The 19494-nt window shown below is 47.9% G+C and overlaps 1 protein-coding gene across 3 annotated transcripts; it reads left to right on the top strand.

Moving 5' to 3' along the window:
* LOC100739557 (leucine carboxyl methyltransferase 1-like) lies at window positions 652-18952 on the top strand. Of its 3 annotated transcripts, none has more exons than XM_021086457.1 (4): window positions 652-996; window positions 9003-9094; window positions 13433-13554; window positions 18615-18952. In XM_021086457.1, the coding sequence occupies exons 1-4, from the start codon at window positions 869-871 to the stop codon at window positions 18642-18644; spliced, it is 372 nt and encodes a 123-aa protein (XP_020942116.1). In that variant the 5' UTR covers window positions 652-868; the 3' UTR covers window positions 18645-18952. The 3 variants fall into 3 exon arrangements, with proteins under 3 accessions (XP_020942116.1, XP_020942117.1, XP_020942115.1); XM_021086458.1 differs by having other exon boundaries at window positions 652-978; XM_021086456.1 differs by lacking the exon at window positions 9003-9094 and having other exon boundaries at window positions 652-978.

The following is a 19494-nucleotide window of genomic DNA, read 5'->3' on the forward strand; positions in this document are numbered from 1 at the left end:
TTCTTCACATGACCACACGTGACGCATCTGGAAGTGCCTGTGCTAGGGGTCTAACTGGAGCTGCAGCTGAAGCATATGCCACAGCCACACCAGAACCTAACATCTGTGACTTTTGCCATGGCTTATGACATTGGAGGATCTGTCACCCACTGAGTGAGGCTAGTGATCAAACCTGCAGCCACCAAAGTCCGTCATCCGTTGAGCCACATCAGGAACTCTGCAAAGCATCTTTTAACAGAATGTCATCCACAAAGGATTCAGTTTGGGGAAAACAATATGTCCTCCCAGCAGAGGTTTGGGAAGCCCTCTTCTGCTGGGCTGCAGGTCTCCTGCCTTCTTCCTGCTGAATGAGCCAGCTCCTACTGACTCTATCACTGCACTTGTTTTTGCAGATGGCTTCTCTGCCCTTTGCCCCGACGCTGAGGATTATGCCAGCTCTTCCGCCCTGAGTTAATTACACTTCTAAAAGCTCATAACCTGCCCTGAGTAACCCGGTGGCGTCCCAAAGCGCTAGGACTTCGATTCCCAGAAGGGCTTGCGGTGCTCCCTTGCGGCCATTTCAGGTCCCGCCCCTTCGCCGCCTGACCTTCCGGGTTGTGTGGGCGGGGCCAAAGGAGTTGTCCAATGGGCGCCTCCCTGGGCTGAGGGGGCGGGGAAATTGTCCAAGGAGCCTGTCGGACGAAGACGCCGAGACGCTGGAAGGTTGCTGGCGCAGCTGCGGAGGGCGGCGTCACTGAGCCGCGCCGGCGGAGCCGGTTGCAGACCCGCTCCTCTCGCCTGCTTTCTCCGGGGCTCGCTTCTTCACCCAGGGTCCGTCGAGCCTTTTCCATGTCCCGGGTAGACGCAGTCCTCCGCACCCTCCACGCCCATGGCCACTAGCCTGAGGAGGCCGTCTTTCACCGGCTGTTCTTCCTCCCCTCCGGACGCGGACGACGAGGGCGTGCGCGGCACTTGCGAAGATGCTTCTCTGTGCAAGCGGTACCTGCGCGGCGCGGGGTTAGGGGCCGGCTTCCCCTGGGTGGTGGGGCCTAGGTGGGAGGCGGGCCTGTGTCTCGGGAGTGGGCTTTTACCCAAAAGGTCCGCGTTCCCTTGTGGGCCATCTGTGAGCCCCTGCTCAGAGCGGGGACTCACTTACTTCACTAATAATACGTAACGTGTGGTGTGTGCCTGGCACAGCACAAGCCTGGGGATGCCTTGACTGGGATAAGGCAGTGAACAAGGTAGACGCGGACTGGGCCTGGACACACACTTGAAGCAAGTCATAACTGCGGCCTTGATGGGTTCGGAGGAGAAATGCAGGTTCTTGCTCTTGTATAAATTTCCACTGGGACTTGTCATGATCCCTGTCGTGTCCCCGAAACTCAGGTTAGTTAAGGGGGGGAATGGCCTGTCCAGGGCCACATATTTGCATGCGGAGCCTGTATTCTCCAGAGCTCTGGGTTTTGCTAAGGGAGGCTAGAATTAGGAGTGCAGTGGAGGCTATGTGTGTGTGTGTGGGGGGGGTGTGTGTGCACGTGGTGACCACAGGTGTGTGTCATGGACCTGAAGGCGTGAAAAAGAAAGCATGACGCTTGAGTGTCCTCCACTCATCCAGTCATTCAACAGCAATTCAGAGTTTAATTTGTTCCAGGCCCTTCCTTTTGGCGAGTTGGTGGTGTTTTGTGATGGAGAACTGGTAATGAGCAAGTTTGAGGTGGTGTCTGAACTCACTCCAGTTGGAAAGGACAGGAAGCAAACAATTACCGGGGTAGCAACATAGTTACAGTTTTGTGCTGAGTGCTGAGAAAAACAACGTGCTCTTGGAGTTTGTAATTGAGTGGATGATGTTTGAGTTGAGAAGACCTAAAGCAAGAAAGGAAGGAAGGAAGAGAGCAAAGAAAGGAGGGCGAAAGGAAACAGGGATGTAGGAGGGTGTTGTGGCAGAGGCAGGAGGGAGTGTGGACTGTTAGAGCAACTGAATGTCCTTCGTGGAAGCTGGGGCCCCCTAGGGACTGCCGTTTGTGTTGGCAATATTGGTTTATGTAATATTTGTTGGTAGAGTTGCCCAGGGGTGCAGTGGGTTAAGAATATGGCCTTGTCACTGCTGTGGTTCAGGTCACTGCTGTGACAGGGGTTCAGTCCCTGGCCTGGGAACCCCCACATGCTGCCGGCTCAGCGAAAAAAGAGAAAAAAAAAATTGTGGGTAACATTTTTGGCTACGTTGCTTACTTTAAAACAGGGCAAGTTTGGTATGAAATAGTTCAGACTCAGCAGTGCAGAGAAATAGCGTAATGCGGGCCTGCCTTTCCTTGACCCTCTGTTGGATAGTTGTCATAATTTGAGCTCTTCTCTGCCTCAGTTTGCAAGGCCCGCGTGTCCTGAGACCGCTTCACATTGTGGGGAAGGTAGGGTTTGGCACTGCGGGGAATCTCGTTCCCAGGCCTGAGTGCCCATCGGCATAGCCTGTGGGACTTTGAAAAGCAAGGCAGAGGTGCTCAGGGCCTACTCTGGATCCTGAAGATGCCGAATCAGAATCTTCTGACATAGGTTCTGGGGCCATAAAACCCGGACCTGTTTGCCCCCTGGATGCATTTCATCCAGGCTTTGTTTGCCCCGGGTTTTCTCTTATGTGAACAAACCAGGCAAAGAGATGGTGAGAGTCGTCAGGTGAATGACTGTGGACAGTGTCCAGGACCAGTGACGTTCAAGTTCTGTGGTTCTTCTGCATCTTCAGGGGAACATGTTAAACCGTTACGGCTTGTCACAGAGTCATCTTGTTGACTAGGGACTCATTATTGCAGAATGGTAGGCCCTTTATTCTCTTTCTGCCTCTGTTTCCTCGTCTGTAAAATGGCTCTAAGAGGAGTTCCGTGGTGGTCCAGCTGTTAAGGACGTGGCTTGGGTTTGATCCCCAGCCCGGGAATTTCTGCACGCCGCAGGTGTGGACAAAGTAAAATGAAATAAAATAAAATAAGCTGGGGATAATAATGGTAACGTGCCCTTTGCATGTGAGAATCCAGTGAGATAATCCATGCAAAGGTTAGCAGAGGATCTGGCCCTAAGTGAAGCCTTCGATAAATGCTTATTGCTAGTTTTTTAAAAATAATTAATCAGTGAGTTATTTTTGGTCACCCTGTGGCCCATGGAGTTCCTAAGCCTGGGATCAGATCAGATGGTTGTGACCACAGCTTTGGCAACGCCAGTTCCATTAACAGTCTGTGTGGGGTTGGGGATTAAACCTGCCTCCTGGAACTGTGGGGGTGTCCCTGACCCCATTGCGCCACAGCGGGAACTCCTCTTATTGCTAGTTTTGATTTCCCTGCAGCCTGAATATTATTTGTTTGAAGTTACTGATGTAGCTGCGAGTCAGGTGGTTCCTGCCCCCCTGAGTTACAGCTGTCTAAGGTCCCTACAAATCATGTTTCAAAAGCCAGTTAGCTCCTGAGTTAGGTCTGTAATTTCTTTCTTTCTTTTTTTTTTTTTTGGTCTTTTTGTCTTTGTTGTTGTTGTTGTTGTTGCTATTTCTTGGGCCGCTCCCGCGGCATATGGAGGTTCCCAGGCTAGGGGTCGAATCGGAGCTGTAGCCACCGGCCTACGCCAGAGCCACAGCAACTCGGGATCCAAGCCGCGTCTGCAACCTACACCACAGCTCACAGCAACGCCGGATCGTTAACCCACTGAGCAAGGGCAGGGACCGAACCCGCAACCTCATGGTTCCTAGTCGGATTCGTTAACCACTGCGCCACAACAGGAACTCCAGGTCTGTAATTTCTGCTTGAATTTGCTGCATCCTTTGGTAGGGAGTCCTCCTGTGCAAGATAAATACCGTTATCTGTCTCAGAGGGTAGCTGTGAGATTAAATGTGGAGCCCTTCCCACAGTGCTTGGCACATAGTAGGCGTTCAGAATGAGTCATTGTTATCATCCCTACCCTCTTTCTCCTCCTCCTCCTCCTCCTCATCTCCATCATCCCTCCTACAATCCAGAAGTTAGAACTCTTCTGATTGGATGTACTGCTTTTGTGTGTGACAATACTGGCAGGTGGGTGATAATGTTTTCCTTAAAGTATAGTTGATTTACGATGTGCCCATTTCTACCATCCAGTCCAGTGACCCAGTCCTGCATATGTTTGTTGCCTTTCTCGTCCTATCTTCCATCATGGTCTGTGCCAAGAGCCTGGACAGGGTTCCCAGTGTTACACAGCAGGACCACATTGCTGATCTATTTTAAGTGTAGGAGTGTGCATGTACTACCTCCAAACTCCCAGTCCATCCCGCTCCCTCCCGCCTTCCCTTGGCAACCACAAAGTGTCTGTTTTATAGGTGGGTTCATTTGTGCCATATAGTAGATTCTACCTAGAAGTGCTGTCTGTGGTATTTGTCTTTCTCTTTCTGATTTCACTTGGTATGGTAATTCCTGGTTGCATCCATGTTGCCTGCAGGTGGCATTATTTTGTTCGTTCCTATGGCTACGTAGTATTCTATTGTGTATTTATGTGCCATGTCTTTTTGATGCATTCATCTGTCAGTGGACCTCTGGGTGGTTTCCCTGTGTTGGCTGGTGGGAATGGGGCTGCAGTGAGCATAGGGGTGCATGGATCTTTTTGAATGCAGGTTTTGTGAGTAGAATTGCTGGAGCATATGGTAGTTCTGAATGTAGTTTTCTGAGGCCCCGCCGTACTGCTTGCCCCAGTTTACATTCCCACCAACAGGGTGGGAGGCTTCTCTTTTCTCCACACATTCCCCAGCATTCGTTATTTGGAGACTTATTCATGATGGCCATTCTTTTTTTAAAACGTTTTCTTGTTGTAGTTGATTTACAATGTTGGGTCAATTTCTGCTGTACAGCAAAATGACCCAGTCGGCGATGGCCGTTGTGACTGGTGTGAGGTGGAAGAGGATTTGTTTTTCTAAATCAGGAGTGAGACCGAGTATTTTTTCTCTGGTCACACACATTGTTGTTTTTTTTTTTTTTTTCTCTTTTGGTTGGGGGCACACTCGTGGCATGCTCCAGTGGCTGGTGCAGGGCTGGAACGGGAGCCACAGCAGTGGCCGTGCTGAATCCTTAACCTGCTGTGGCACCAGGGAACTCCACTGTCTGAAAACTTCTGATTAGAAAGTTGCTCCGTTGTGAATGGATTCAAGCTTGCTTTGCAGGTTAAAAACAGATTTGTTGCAGGGATGTCAGAATTGTTTTAGTCTGTGCTTCCTGGAGCACCGTGTGAGCAGCTGCGCTCCAAAGGAAGGGATAGTAGCAAGAGGCGTGTGTGTCTGAGTGTGCCCCTTTTCATCAGGAGAGCAGGAGCTTTCTGGGGAGCCCTGCCCTGAAGACTTCTGTGAACTAAGTGCTCTTTAGCCAGAGTTCGGACACACGGCCCCACTCCTGAGTGGAGCACAGTGTGGGGAGGTAAGACTTCCTCCTAGTGCAGATGGATGCCTCAGGCAAAATGGGGGTCCTCCTAGGAAGAAGAGGGACTGGGAGCTGGGAAGGGCCCTGGGAGGATTAGCTACAGTCCTCATCTTTTTTTTCCTCCATCTAGAATTTCCTCAGGTTTTTTTTTTTTTTAGGTCATACTGTGGCATGTGGAAGTTCCGAGGCTGGGGGTGGAATCAGCTGCAGCACCTGAGGCCTTTGCCACCCCCATAGCGATACTGGATCCTAGCCACATCTGCCTCCTAGGCCAAGGCTTGTGGCAAGGCCAGATCCTTAACTCACTGAGCAATGTCAGGGATCAAACAGGCACCCTCACAGAGACAAGGTCAAGCTCTCTTTCCTTTTCCTTTTTTTCGTTTTAGGTCTTCTGAGGGTCACACCTGTGGCATGTGGAACTTCCCAGGTTAGGGGTGGAATGGGAGCTGTAGCTGCCAGCCTGTGCCACAGCCAAAGCCAAGCCAGATCTGAGTTGTGTCTGTGACCCACACTGCAGCTCATGGCAAGGCCGCATCCTTCACCTGCTGAGCGAGGCCAGGGATTGAACCCCTGTCCTCATGGGTCCTAGTCGGGTTTGTTACCACTGAGCCACAACAGGAACTCCCCGATGTCGAGTTCTTAACAGGCTGAGCCAAAACGGGAACTTCCCGCTCAGGTATTCTTAAGACAGAAGAGAGAGGGAGAGGTGGCAGGTGTGAGGGAGAGAGGGGGAGATCATTTATACAGAACATGAAGGTTCGGTTTGATGAGTGTTGACAGTGGAATGTTTTTGTGTATCACTGCCCAAAACAGGACATAAAATATTTCTAAAACCCAGAAAGTTCCGTTTTTAGCTCTAGTTAGTCTCCTTACCCTTACTTAGCAAATATTTTCTGATTCTGGCTACCCTGAATAGATTTGCCCATTCTCGAGTATAAGATAAATGGAATCATGCAGCATGCGTTCTTTTTGTGTCTCTTTCACTCAACATGTTCTTGGGGATTCATCCCTGTTTCACACGTTGTCAAAGATAAAACACCCGTTGTCGGAGATGAACAAAGCTGGATACGCGTTAAAGTTGTGAGGTTAGATTTTAATCAGTAATAACGATTGCAATGCAGAAAAGAATCCAGCATGAACTCAACTCAACTCCAGTTTGTAGAGAGGGTGTTTTAAAGGGAGAGTGAGGGAGGAAGGAGGGGGAAGCAGGGATTCTTTGGAGTCAGAGCAAAAGCACAGAACGTGGGGAAGAGGGGGTTGGTTCACGTGAAAGCATCTGGCTTTGCTAACTGGGGGACAGGGTGTCACCTGGAGCAAAGAGTAAGTTCTTTTGGCAGCCTGGAGTTTTCTCAGGCAAGCAAGCAAGCCCTCTAAGGGGAACGGGAGTCATCCTGGTGATGTGGCCTTGAGCGGTTTTCAACTGCGTTCGTATTTGCTCAGGCCTTTATATTCTAAGCCCGGGCAGAGACCTAGTGGAGGAGCAGCTCAGAGGAGGCAGGTGACAGGTTGGTCCAGGAGAGAATCGGGGTCCGTGTCAAATCATGTGCTTCTTTTTGTGTTGTTGTGTGAACATGGCACGATTTGTTCTGTTCACCTGGCGGTGCAGCTTTGAGTTGGATCTAGTGTTTGGCCATTGTGAACAGGCTGCAGGGAACATTGTTGTAGCAGTCTGAAATGTCTCTTGGATAGATATGTAGGAGTGGAATTGCTTAGTCATAGGGTGGGTATGTATTTAACTGCCAGACGAGTTTCCAAAGTGGTCTATCAGTTTACACTTCCCACTGGCAATGTATCCAAACTTCAGTGGCTCCATATCCTTGTTAAACATTCATTGTTGTCAGTGGATGTAAACTACATCTCATTTGGGTCTTAAATGACCTTTCCCTGGTGACAAATGCATACTTCTCAGGTGCGTATTGGCCATTTCTGCATCTTCTTTTGCGAATGGACTGTTGGAGTCCTTTGCCCATTGTTGCTACTGGTGGTCACTTTGGTTTCACCTTATTAGAGGTCATGATACATTCTGGCTGGGACTCCTTTGTCAGACACCTGTGTTGTGAATAGATGTGTATGCACAGGAAAATGAGAACTTGAAATATCATTTACAGTATAGCATTACAGAAGACTAGCTGTTTAAGTCCCAGTCAAAACTCTAGCTGTCTTTTCTTTTTCTGTAAGAAATTAGCAAATCGAATCTAAATGTGTGTGGAAATGCAAAGAATCTGGACTAGCCAAATCAAATACCTTCAAGAGAAGAGGGAATGTGGGGAACTTACACTGCTTATAGTAATTGTAAAGGTCCGGTTAAGCTACCAGGATTTTAGGATACGAATGAGTCCCAGCTCCTTGTTTGAAAAGCGCGGTTTCAGACCAGGGAGCAGGTGTGCTCTGTTCTCCTTGGACAGCCTGGGCTTGTAGTGAATTGTGTGCTTTAGTGAGTCCTTTGTGTGTGGCTGTGTCAAGTTGCTGCCTTGAGCAGCTGCACATGCCTGCTTCCTCCTGGGTGTGTATGGATGTGCAAACATGGATGGGAGAGGCTGGAGTGGGGAGGGGTTGTTGTGTTTGTACCAAATTGAGCACCTCTTGCAGTCCAGGCAGCAGGAAGCCTTGTTGCTGGATGTGAAGAAAAGGAAGGAAAGGAAGGATGTGATATGTGCATGGAGGAGCTGACAACCTAATGGGTGACATCCAGCATATGCCCCCCTCCTGCCCCACATCTTAAGTTTGGACTTACTTAGCAAGCAACGTGGAAGTGGTTGTGTTATTAGGATATCACTTAGGATGCTTTAAGCTGCAAGTAGCAGAAGCCCAGCTCGATTTGGCTTAAGTTGTAAAGACCTGTTTGTCTCACCGTCAACTTGCTCGTATTCCTAGGGACGTAGAGAAGGCTCCAGGCCATGGGGCATGACGAAGCCTTAGGGATCCAGGTTCCTTCTATGACTTGTCATTTGTCCTCAGGCTGGTTCCACTCATGGTGGCAGGAGACTTTCAGGGGTCCGCTGGGCCTCGGCTCCCCAGGTTGGAACAGTCTCGCTTTAAATCCTGGTGTAGGGTAGATGAGGATAGAAAGAGTTTGGGCTTCCTTCGCATTTCCCAAGTTGTAGCTGCTTTGCGTAAGTGTTCCTGGATTCCCTCCTTTGACCTGCTTAAGGGACAGGAAATGACAGGTGTGTACGAATCCGGAGAAATTCCTTGGGAGGTATTAGTGATGTTGGCCCACTCTTTTGGGATCTCCCTTCCCCTGGAAACCGCACTCTTGGTGGATGAAATGGCTCTGATCAGCTCTGGCCAGTGCGTTTGCTGAGTGAATACATGGTTGCAGGTCTTCTGAATGGTGTAGGACGTGGGGTTACTTGATGTTCAGGGTCCTGGGAATGGAATGTGTGATCTGAGGGAAGAAACGAGCATGGTGGGCACTGTGTGAGGGGCAGCGTCTGGGAGTAGAAAGGTGGATGGAGAAGCCTGTTTATGCTGGTGCTGGGGCCCTAGGTGGGACTTGGCCTTTGAGGTCAATACATTATTTCTTGTGGCTCCTTTACTTGGGTCCTGGGAACTTGGCCATGGAACCTGGCCTGACCTACTCTCCTCACCTGCTTCTTTTTCCATTGTTTCCAGATTTGCGGTGAGCATTGGCTACTGGCAGGACCCTTGCATCCCGCATTTGGTGAGACTGTCTAAAGCGAGGAAGGCCCCCGAAATTAACAGAGGCAAGTGACCCTCTCCCTCCCCAGCATCTGCTCGTCAGCTGAGAGGTCTGAGGTTTTAGGGATTAGGGTTTTTATTGTTGTTGTTGTTTAATTGACTGCACCCTCAGCATGTCCGCTAGGCATCAAACCTTTACCACAGCAGTGACCTGAGCCACAGCAGTGATAATGCCAGATCCTTAACCTGTTGAGCCACCAGGGAGCTCCTAGGGATTCGTTCTGGAAAAGAGGGTGCTTTTGTGCACACTTTGCAACTTCCTCACCAGCATGGTGTCTTAGGAAATTGTATTTTTTGGCCATACCATCAGCACATGGAAGTTCTTGGGTCAGGTATTGAACCTGCACCACAGCAATGACAGCAATGGATCCATAAATGTTAGGCCGCCCGGGAACTCTTTTCTTAGGAAACGTAATATTTGTTCATCTGATACATGATAAATGTACACTCTTTTTATTTTCTATTCCTCTTGGGGTGTGGTTGAAAATGAGTTTTATATGCTTAGAAGGCATTGATCTGTCTTTTACTCTGAACTGTCCACATAAGGGATTATTGTTGTTGTTGTTGCCACCTTGTTAAAATGTTCATAGCACTCTCAGGTTCTGCAAGTAATAGCTTTCTTTTTCCTTTTCTAGGGCCACACCTGGCATATGGGTGTTCCTGGCTAGGGGTCAAATCAGAGCTGCAGCTGCCAGTCTACACCACAGCCATAGCAGTGCCAGATCCGAGCCTTGTCTGCAGTGTACCCCGCAGCTCTCAGCAGTGCCAGATCCTTAGCCCACTGAGTGAGGCCAGGAATCCAGTCCGCATCCTCATGGATCCTAGTCAGGTTCTTAACCTGCTGAGCCACAACAGGAAGTCCTCGGCATGTAATTTCCATCAGTGAAATGGAAGGATTTGAGACCGGAGTGTGACTTCGTTTCAGCCGGGTTGAGAAACTGACCCAGGACTGTAGTTCCTGGGTGTGCAGGGTCGCTTGGCCCTCATGATGGGTCCTGTAGGTCAGTGGTGTACGGAATGCAGAGAAACTTCTAAATGGTGACTCCTGAGAAGAAGGATGTGGTATTTACTTTGAGGTTCGGGTGAATCCCGGCATCAGTTAGGTTGGGCAAGGCCTGGCTACGAGGCCTGCATCCTCCCGCCTGGGCTCTAGAGGCAGATTCGCTCATGAGTGGTCCAGAGGCAGGGACCCTCCATGGCCAGTGGCTGGCTGAGTGCCCCCTTCCTTCTTCCTCTCCTGGGTTTGCATCTGGAGATTGGGGCCCTGCAGCCCAGCAGGAGAGGGCTTCCCAAACATCTTCCCTGAGGACGTATTCCTGTCCCCAGAGGGAATCCATTGTGGATGAGGTTCTGTAAAATACAGTGAGAGATGCTTTGCAGGGTTCCCGTTGTGGCTCAGTGGATTAAGGACCTGCTGTAGACTCTAGGAGGATGTGGGTTCAGTCCCTGGCCTCAGTCAGTGGGTTATGGCTCGGGTATTGGCCAAAGCTGGAGTGTAGGTCCCACATGTGTCAGGGTTGCAGTGTGGCGGTGGCTGTGGGATAGGTTGGCAGCTTCATCTCTGATCTGATCCCTAGCCTGGGAACTTCGAGATGCAGCTGCAGAAAGAAAAAAGAAGAAACAAAGACTTGCTAGCAAAATGTCGTGAAAAGACATGCGGAATAGAAGCCTCACTTATTAGTAGCTTCAGCAGATGTAAAATTCCTCTGTCAAACTGCAGTACAAGTTTCCAAATGCTGCTGTCAAGTTTTATTCTTGAAGTGGTGACAGTTGAGCAGCAGGCCTTCCGAACAGACAGAAGTCCGTCTTCCTGTCCCCCTTTGGTGTTTCCCAGCTCCTCTGTCCCAGCTGCCCCTGCCCCAGAGCTGAACAAGGCCAGTCATTAGGCCGCCACTGGCTTGTGTCCCCCCTCCCGCCTGTGATGCCGGGTTATCCACACAGAGGCGCTAAGCCAGACAGGGCGAGAGCGAGGGGACCGCGATAAAAAGTGTGGCTTTCTGTGCTCTGACATCCATCTGCCCAATTTCCTGACCCCAAAACATTATCTTCCATGTGCTCTCACAAGTTTGATTTTTTTTAATTTTAAAATTATAGTTTGTTGTATAATTATACCCCATCAATTATACCCCAAGAATCTTTTCAAATGTGTGAGAGGCACCCAAACACACACCTAAAGAAAACTTCCCACATTAAATACAACAGAAAAAATGCTGGAAAATTCAGGATTTGATTATTCCTTCCATGACTTTGGGAAAAAGTTGTAATGTAAAGGGCAGAAAGTAAAACAAATGATAAAATTAAAATTTAATGAGTTTTTCAAAATACAAGAGAATATCAACAAAACCAAGAGTTCTTTTCTGAAAAGGTTAATAAAATTGATAAACATCTAGCAAACTGCATATGGAATAAAGAGAAAGCACACATAACCCATATTGGGAATATAAAAGGGGTTATGACTACAGATTCTTGAGATATAGACAGAAAATTATAAGTACTTTTAAGGAATAAATTTAACATGAGATGAAATGACAGTGTTCCAAGAAAAATTCACTTTAAAAAGAAAACTTAGGAGTTCCCGTCGTGGCGCAGTGGTTAGCGAATCTGACTAGGAATCATGAGGTTGTGGGTTTGGTCCCTGCCCTTGCTCAGTGGGTTAACGATCCCGCGTTGCTGTGGCTCTGGTGTAGGTCGGCGGCTACAGCTCCGATTCGACCCCTAGCCTGGGAACCTCCATATGCCGTGGGAGCGGCCCAAAGAAATAGCAAAAAGACCAAAAAAATAAAAAATAAAAAAAAAGAAAAAAAAGAAAACTTAGGAAATCTGATCTTGCACTATCTCTTTCCAGAAAATAAAAACAGTGAAAATCTTCCAAAAAGGTTTAATTTGACCCATTTGAAATTTATATCAAACCAGCAACGCCCTTATGGGAAATGAAAATCAAAAGTCTCTTTCATGATCAAAAAAAAGGGGTCGGGGGGATGCTTAACAAACTTTATCCAAGATACATCAAATGTAATACACACAAACAATGTTTAATTCAAGAATAAATCAGTTTTGTATCATTTGGAAATCAAATAACAAAGGAAAAAAATTATAGGGTTATCCCAAAATATGCAAAAATGCCATTAGACAGGAGTTCCTTGGTGGCTCAGTGGGTTCACCACTGTGTCTGGAGTCACTGCTATGGTGTGGGTTCATTCCCTGGCCATGAAACTTCTGCATGCCACAGGCAGGGTCAAAAGAACATTTTATTTTTTTAAATGCCATTGGACAAAATTTACCACAGTTAAAAGCAAAAACATCTCAGAAACCTGAAGCAAATATAATAACTAGTGGAGAAATACTCAAAACTCACCCCCTTGAGATCAAGAACAAGTATACTGATTATCATGTTTTATTTAGCATTTTAGGGAGGCTTTAGCCGGGGTAATAAAGCAAGAAAAAGATAAAAACAAAGGCATAAGGATTGAAAAATAAGCATCACAAACTGCCATTTTTCACAGACTGCATCATTACATATTTATGCTGTCCGAGAGAAATCTATTGCTAGTGTGTTAGAATAAATTAGTCAGTTTAGCAAGATCACTAGGTACAAACTCAAGAAAAAAATCAAGTGTAATTCTAGATGCCAAGAACAATGGCATCCAGAACATCAAATGCTGAAATATATAAGTTCAATGAAAGATGTGCAAGATCTGTACATAGAAAACTGAAAAATTGTTAATATTAATGAAGGCATGTGCAGTTGCACTGGTATAATACTTTTATGGATTAGGAGGTTCAAAACTTTTAATCCTCTCACACTGAGTCACAGATTTGGCAAAATCCCAATTAAAATCCCATCATTTCTAATGATTTTTAAATTTCTTCTGCGTGCTGTCACATGGGGGTTTTGTTTTGTTTTTTGTTTGTTTGTTTTGGCCACACATGCGGAATGTGGACGATCTGGTGAGGGATCAAACCTGCACAATTTTTATTTTTATCAGAGTAGTGAGTCCCTTTCACTAGAGCCAGAAAAAGCACATTTCCAAGAGGACCATTTAGATCAGCTGTTTTGACAGAGACATTCATTTTTCCTAAGTAACGATATAGGCCATCTTATTTTTCTTAAGCTGGTTAATTCCACCCTTAAGGAGCTTGTACTTGTTTTGGTTCCAGTAGTTTTTTTTTTTTTTTAAGTAAGAAAGGAAGAAGATTTGAACATCATTTCTCCCGGAAAGTCTCCAGATAAATGCTGACCCTGAAGAAGGATAGCGTGTGTCTGGCTCTCCCAGCACAGTGGGCCCTGCAGGGATTACTTCCTGGGTCACCGAGTGATCGTTTGCTTCTCTGTCTGTCTCTAGGATATTTTGCTCGTGTCCACGGCGTCAGTCAGCTTATCAAGGCATTTCTACGGAAGACAGGGTGCAACTGTCAAATTCTAAACCTTGGGGCTGGGATGGATACCACCTTCTGGAGGTTAAAGGTACATGAAAATGTCCCCTCTTCTCTCTCCAGGGGATTAAACTTCATTTTGCGAAATTACCTGGTTAGGAAACTTGAAAAATATGTATATATATTGAAATGTATATACCAAAAGGATGCAGTGTCACCCTGTCTCCACCCTATTTGAGATTCCCCACCCCCAACACCACCCATCAGCCCGGTACTGGATCCCAGCAGGGCCCTAGTGGAGACATGTGGGTTGGTTCTCACCTTTTGCTCTTGAGCTGCCCTGTTAAACGGGGTTATAATACACATCTTTGGGTACATTTCCCTCGGTGTCTGGGGCACTACATCAAGAGAAAAAATTCTGTGCCAGTGGAAGGAACTGCTGAGACCAGGAATGTGCGTTTGTCCTTTGGACAGTAATGTAAGGTCTTTGGTCATCCTAACAGTCTTCCCTAACATTTGGCGCCTTGCAGGGCTGGGTAGTGATTTCACGATGCAGAGCCCCTTTGGAGTCATTTGGCAGTTTGTTTCCTCCACTGCACCATTAGGGTTGAAGGGCAGGTGTAATGACACTCCCAGGAAAGCAACCCTGGGGCCGGTTAGTGGCAGAACCATGATAAGGTTCTGGTGTTTGATTCCTGGGCTGGAATTGTATCACCAAACCTTTTCCCTGTAGATATGTCACTAATTGCATTTTCTTTCTTTCTCTCTCTTTCCTCCTTCCTTCCTTTGTGTGTGTGTGTCTGTGTGTCTGTGTGTGTGTGTACACACAGATTTTTCTTGGTTCTGTCAGGTCTGTGACGTAACAGTAACAGCCACATGCACTTCTCCAGATTTCTTGCAGACTTAGACCAAGAGAAACTGTAGAGTGGAGAGGCATGTGGGCGTGACCTGACCCACAGTATCTATTTTGTCCCTCAGGAGCTCACTGGATAGGAAGGTCTTTGGTCATCAGCGCTCCCAACCTTTTCCTTCCTTGAGAATCCGTAGCCTCGACGTGGCCCTAGTGTTTACAGTTTGCCTCTGCAGTCTTCCTTCTGGAGAAGATAACTAGCACATAGGAAGTGCTTTTACACAGAGGACCTCATGAAATAACCCGAGAGCTGTTGTGGTGCGGAGGGGGGGCAGCGGCCAGGCACTCGGACATGTGCGGGAAATGGGGCTTTGAAGGTTTGTGTCTTCCCCCAAATTAGACAGCCTGGGACGTGAAGCAAACGCTGCCCTCTGCCCATCAAACTGCGGATTCCCTTCTTTTTCCTGTGCCCTCAGCCCTGGGGTTGTTGGGGTGGGGTGGGGTGGGGTGGGGTTTTCTTTTCTGTGTCTCAGCTGTGTCTCTACGTCGTGCCCCTGGTGTGGTGGAAGCATCTGGAACAGAATGCGGTGTAAGAGTGTGTGCACTGCTGGTGTTAAGAGGGGCTGCTGGAGAGATCCTGCCTATGGCTGACACCCTATGGATGTGTTCATGTGGTTTGCTTTCCTACCCCCATCTTGGAGGTGGGTTAATAACTCTAAGCGTGAGCCTTTAATTTCCGAGCAAGGTACATCGGGGCAAGGTGCCCCTTCCAAGAAAAACGTTGTCAGAGACAAGGGGAATAGCTTAGGGCCTCAGAGTCCTTTGTGGAAGTTTTTTCTTTTGTTTGATAACTATATGAATCTGAGTGGTTTTTTGTTTTGGTTTGGTTTTTTTTAGGACCCTATCCACAGCCTATGGAAGTTCCCAGGCTAGGGGTCAAATTGGAGCTACAGATGCTGGTCTACACCACAGCCACAGCAAAGCCAATCCAAGCCACTTCTGTGACCTACACCACAGCTCATGGCAACTCCAGATCCTTAACCCACTGAGGGAGGCTAGGAACTGAACCCGTGTCCTCATGATTCCTAGTTGGGTTTGGTAGCCACGGAGCCACCAAGGGAACTCCTGAGTTTTATTTTATTTTATTTTTTTAATTTACAATTTCTCCCTTTCTCTGTGTGTGTGTGTGTGTGTGTGTGTTTAAATATTACGCCGGCTTGCTCTTTGAGAGGAGAGGTTGTACAGGACAAATCCAGCCCACCATGTATTTTTGTAAATCAAGTTTTATTGAAATGTGGCCACTCCCGTTTATGTACACCTTATCTGTGGCTGCTTTAGCACTTGGACTGCAGGGCTGAGTAGCTTCGACAGAGACCCCCTAGCCTGCACAGCTGAAATGCTTCCTTTCTGGTTCTTTCCAGAATGTTTTCTAAGCCCTGTCTTAGAGCTTTATATCTCTGTAAATAGCAGGGAAAGTCTGTCTGTTGGTCCAGTTGCCTCACACTTCTTCCCCCTTGGGGTGGCCCCCCAGCCGTGCCTGGAGAGGCTTAGCCAAGAGTCACAGGCTTCCAGGGACCACGGCCTTGAGAGCTACTCCATCAGATCCCAGGGGCCCAAGACTGACAGTCTAAGACCCCCATCTCCAGGCAGCAGCAATAATGGGGCAAAGAATAAAGGGTGAGTGAAACCCTTTAAGGGGCCTCAGTTCTCGTGTTCCTTGAAGAACGTTTCTGTGCAGCCAAAGGATCCAGAGCCCAGGGGACGCAGTCTTAGTTTGGGGGCCTGTGAAGCGGGTGACCACCTTGGGTCTTTGTCTCAGGGCCACCCTTCCTGGTGGCTGTTCCTGGCCGCCCCCTGGTGGCTGGGCTCAGCCTTGGCTGCCTTCCCTGCCTCAGGTGCCCTGCCAGCTCCTCAGAGGGGAGAGTCAGAGGAGCCGGAGAGAATCACTGAATCCGGTGTTGAGGCATCCCTTGCCACAGCCTTTTTGCCCCTTTCTCAAGGCTGACAAAGAGGACGTCTGCGTCTGAGCAGCTCCAGGGGTGCCTTTTGGAGGCTTTCTTCTGCAGGGATCCCCCCTAGAGCTCTGATGAGGGGCAAGTGTGCGCATGCCCGGGAAGGCCCCTCAAACTGTCAGACGTCCTGTGCGGGATGTAGGACACTGTGCTGTCCTTCTCGGGGTCCTCGGGGGTCTCCTCGAGTTTTAGAGTCTTAGTCTTAGAGGTGTGGGGGCTGCTGTAGGCTGAAAGGGGTGGTGTTTCAGTCTCCACAGCTGCTGAGGGAGCTGAGGAGAGGATGCCTTCGAGAATAGGCAGTGCGGCGGAGCAGTTTGCTGAAAATTGATTTCTGTGTGTGGTATAACTTTTGACTGAGCTATAATTGATTTACAGTGTTGTGTTAGTTTCGGGTGTATAGGACAGAGATTCAGTTATTTATGTGTATGTGTGTTTTTGCCTTTAGCTTATTCCAAAATATTCAGTATAGTTCCCTGTGCTATAGAGAGGTCCGTGTTATCTGTTTTACAGGTATTGGATTGTATCTGTTTATGTCAAACTCCTGATTTGTCCCTCGCCATCCCCTTTCCCCCGTGGTAACCATAGGTGTTTCTGCTGTGTCTGTGGGTCTATTCCTGTCTTATATTTAAGGCCATTTGTATCTTCTGTGTTTTTAGCTTCCACAGAGAAGCGATAGCCTAAGATTGGATGTATTGTGTTAGTTTCAGGTGTATTACACAGGGATCTGATATTTGCATACATTCAGGGCTGAGTGACTGATTGGACAGGGAGGAGACGGGAAAATTCTGTCATGACCAGCAGGGGACTAGATGTGGGTGTGGTCAGTGACTAAGCTAGGAAAAGCAGAAGGGGGATGCAGGGCCCTGTGTGTGTGTGTGTGTGTGTGTGTGTGTGTGTGTTTCGCACTTCTATTATTCTATTCCCTGAGGTCACAGGGAAAAATTACTGTGCGTCCCTAGCCAGGACCTGCGTCTGTGTACCCGTGTCTGGAAATGGTAGAGGCAGGCACATGATGCTTACTGGCAGGCTCTCGTCTGCGTGTCCCTCCCCTATTTCCTCATTATACCTCACAACCCCATGAGGTGTTACCAGTTTCTCTCCTTTTCCAATGAGGAAACTCTGGCCCAGGGAGTTCGTGACTTTCCCAAGGCCTCCCAGCAAACAAGTGGTGGAGCTGGGATTTGAACCCTGTCTCCCCAGGCCCAGCGAGCCTGCTCTTTACCGCCTCTCTGTTCTCCACCATCCTGGAAAGAAATCCATGCATCACAAAATAATACTTACCTCATTCCATGGGATGCTTTCGGATATGTGCCATTTCTCTGTTATCCCCAACTGCTGGTCGCAATCCCCCACATTGATGTCTTCACTCTAATAGGTCTCAAGCTGCCTTCTGGGAAATCCTGTGATGTCCTGCTTCCAAACCAGCTTTTAGCCCCTCCCTTCATCCCTCCCCATCGCCACTCTGCCACTTCAGGTTCCTCATCATTTCTGTTTTTTTTCTTTTTGGCCTCACCACTTCTTAGCTGGACAGCTCCAATGACCTTGTTTCCCTCTCCATCCATTCTTTATACTGACATCAAAGTACTTTGGAAAGTACATTTCTTTTTCTCTATCTCTTTGTCTTTATTTATTTATTTATTTATTTTTCTTTTTGTCTTTTCTAGGACCACTTCCAAATAATATGGAGGTTCTCAGGCTAGGGGTCTAATCAGAGCTGTAGCCACTGGCCTACGCCAGCGCCACATCAATGAGGGATCTGAGCCAAATCTGTGACCTTCACCACAGCTCACAGCAATGCCAGATCCTTAACCCACCGAGTAAGGGCAGGGATCGAACCCACAACCTCATGGTTCTTAGTCGGTTTTGTTAACAACTGTGCCACAAAGGGAACTCCTCTCTTTGTCTTTTTAGGGCCGAACCTGTGGCATAGGTAGTTCCCAGGCTAGGGCTTGAATCTGAGTTGTAGCTGCCAGCTTGGACCACAGCCACAGCAATGCAGGATCCAAGCTGCTTCTGCGACCTCCACGGCAGCTCACAGCAACAGATGCTTAACCCACTGAGTGAGGCCAGGGATCAAACCCGCATCCTCACAATTCTAGTCAGATTCATCACCACTGAGCCAAAATGTGAACTCTTGAAAAGTACATTTCTAACCATATTGTTCCCCTGATTGAAAATCCTTAAGTCCCACCTTTGCTCTTCGGGGCCTAGTACTTGGTTCATGAAGATGATGGCTGAAGGTGTGAGTAATAGATAACTGTGTAAAGATTTCTATGTGTGTTTTTTCAGGATGTGGATCTTCTACCAAGTACATCTTAGAAAGTCAATGTTCCAGCGATCATCACGAGGAAGCTGCGCAGCATCAAGTAAGTGTGGCTTTGGCCGGAAGCCAGAGCCCCGTGGCATCAGAACCAGCTCCTGGCAGACAGCAGGGCTGACTGCGGGAGACCTCATGTAGGCACTGCCTTCCTTTCCTGGCCTCCTCCCTCTCTCCCTGGCCCTGGACCCTCATTGCAGTGTGTCCTGAAGTCTTCAAAATGAAATAGACCCTCTCCTGGGCTTTCTGTCCAAGAATGTAATTTCTCTATCATTGAAACAAATGACCTGTCATAGTTTAGTGATCTGAATTTTTATGTGTATTTGGCTTACGTCTTCACCCCCAGGGTACAGAAAGGTGGCTGGGTCAGACTAGATGTGTTGTAAATATTTTTGAACGAATCCGTGGGGGGCTGAGGTGAATCAGTGATCATATCTGAGATATTGGGGGGGGGTTTGCATTCTGAGTCTAGTCTTCAAGGAGTTTGCCAAGCTCTAAGTGGTGAGGTTGCTGCTCTTTGCCCAGAGCTTTCCTTTGCCGAGTCCCATGGTATGTGCCTCCTTTGCATTCTCACTCAGTCCTCGGAGGCCACTCCTGGATGAAGTACTGTCATTAGCCCCTTTTGACAGATGAGAAAACTGAGGCTCAAAGAAGTGCAGTGAACTTGCCTCAGGTCACCTGGCTAGAAAGGGGGTGGAGGAGAGATTTAAACCCTGACCTCCAGACCAAGGTTAAGGTTTCCTAATGGTTTTAACCCACAGTCCCTCCCTCCTTTTTATATTAGTCATGTCAGTCAAGTCCTAATTCTTATATTTCACAATTTTTTTAAAAATTTATTTATTTATTTTTCTA

Source organism: Sus scrofa, chromosome 3 (genome assembly GCF_000003025.6).
Source record: "Sus scrofa isolate TJ Tabasco breed Duroc chromosome 3, Sscrofa11.1, whole genome shotgun sequence".
Classification (NCBI taxonomy): domain Eukaryota; kingdom Metazoa; phylum Chordata; class Mammalia; order Artiodactyla; family Suidae; genus Sus; species Sus scrofa.

What these genes read in the sequence shown, in the direction of transcription:
- LOC100739557 (XM_021086456.1), top strand. Translation starts at nt 869, where the DNA reads ATGGCCACTAGCCTGAGGAGGCCGTCTTTCACCGGCTGTTCTTCCTCC. An exon ending in GATGCTTCTCTGTGCAAGCG is followed by an intron (nt 979 to 13,432) that starts GTACCTGCGCGG and finishes GTCTGTCTCTAG; the next exon opens with GATATTTTGCTCGTGTCCAC. An exon ending in CCACCTTCTGGAGGTTAAAG is followed by an intron (nt 13,555 to 18,614) that starts GTACATGAAAAT and finishes GTGTTTTTTCAG; the next exon opens with GATGTGGATCTTCTACCAAG.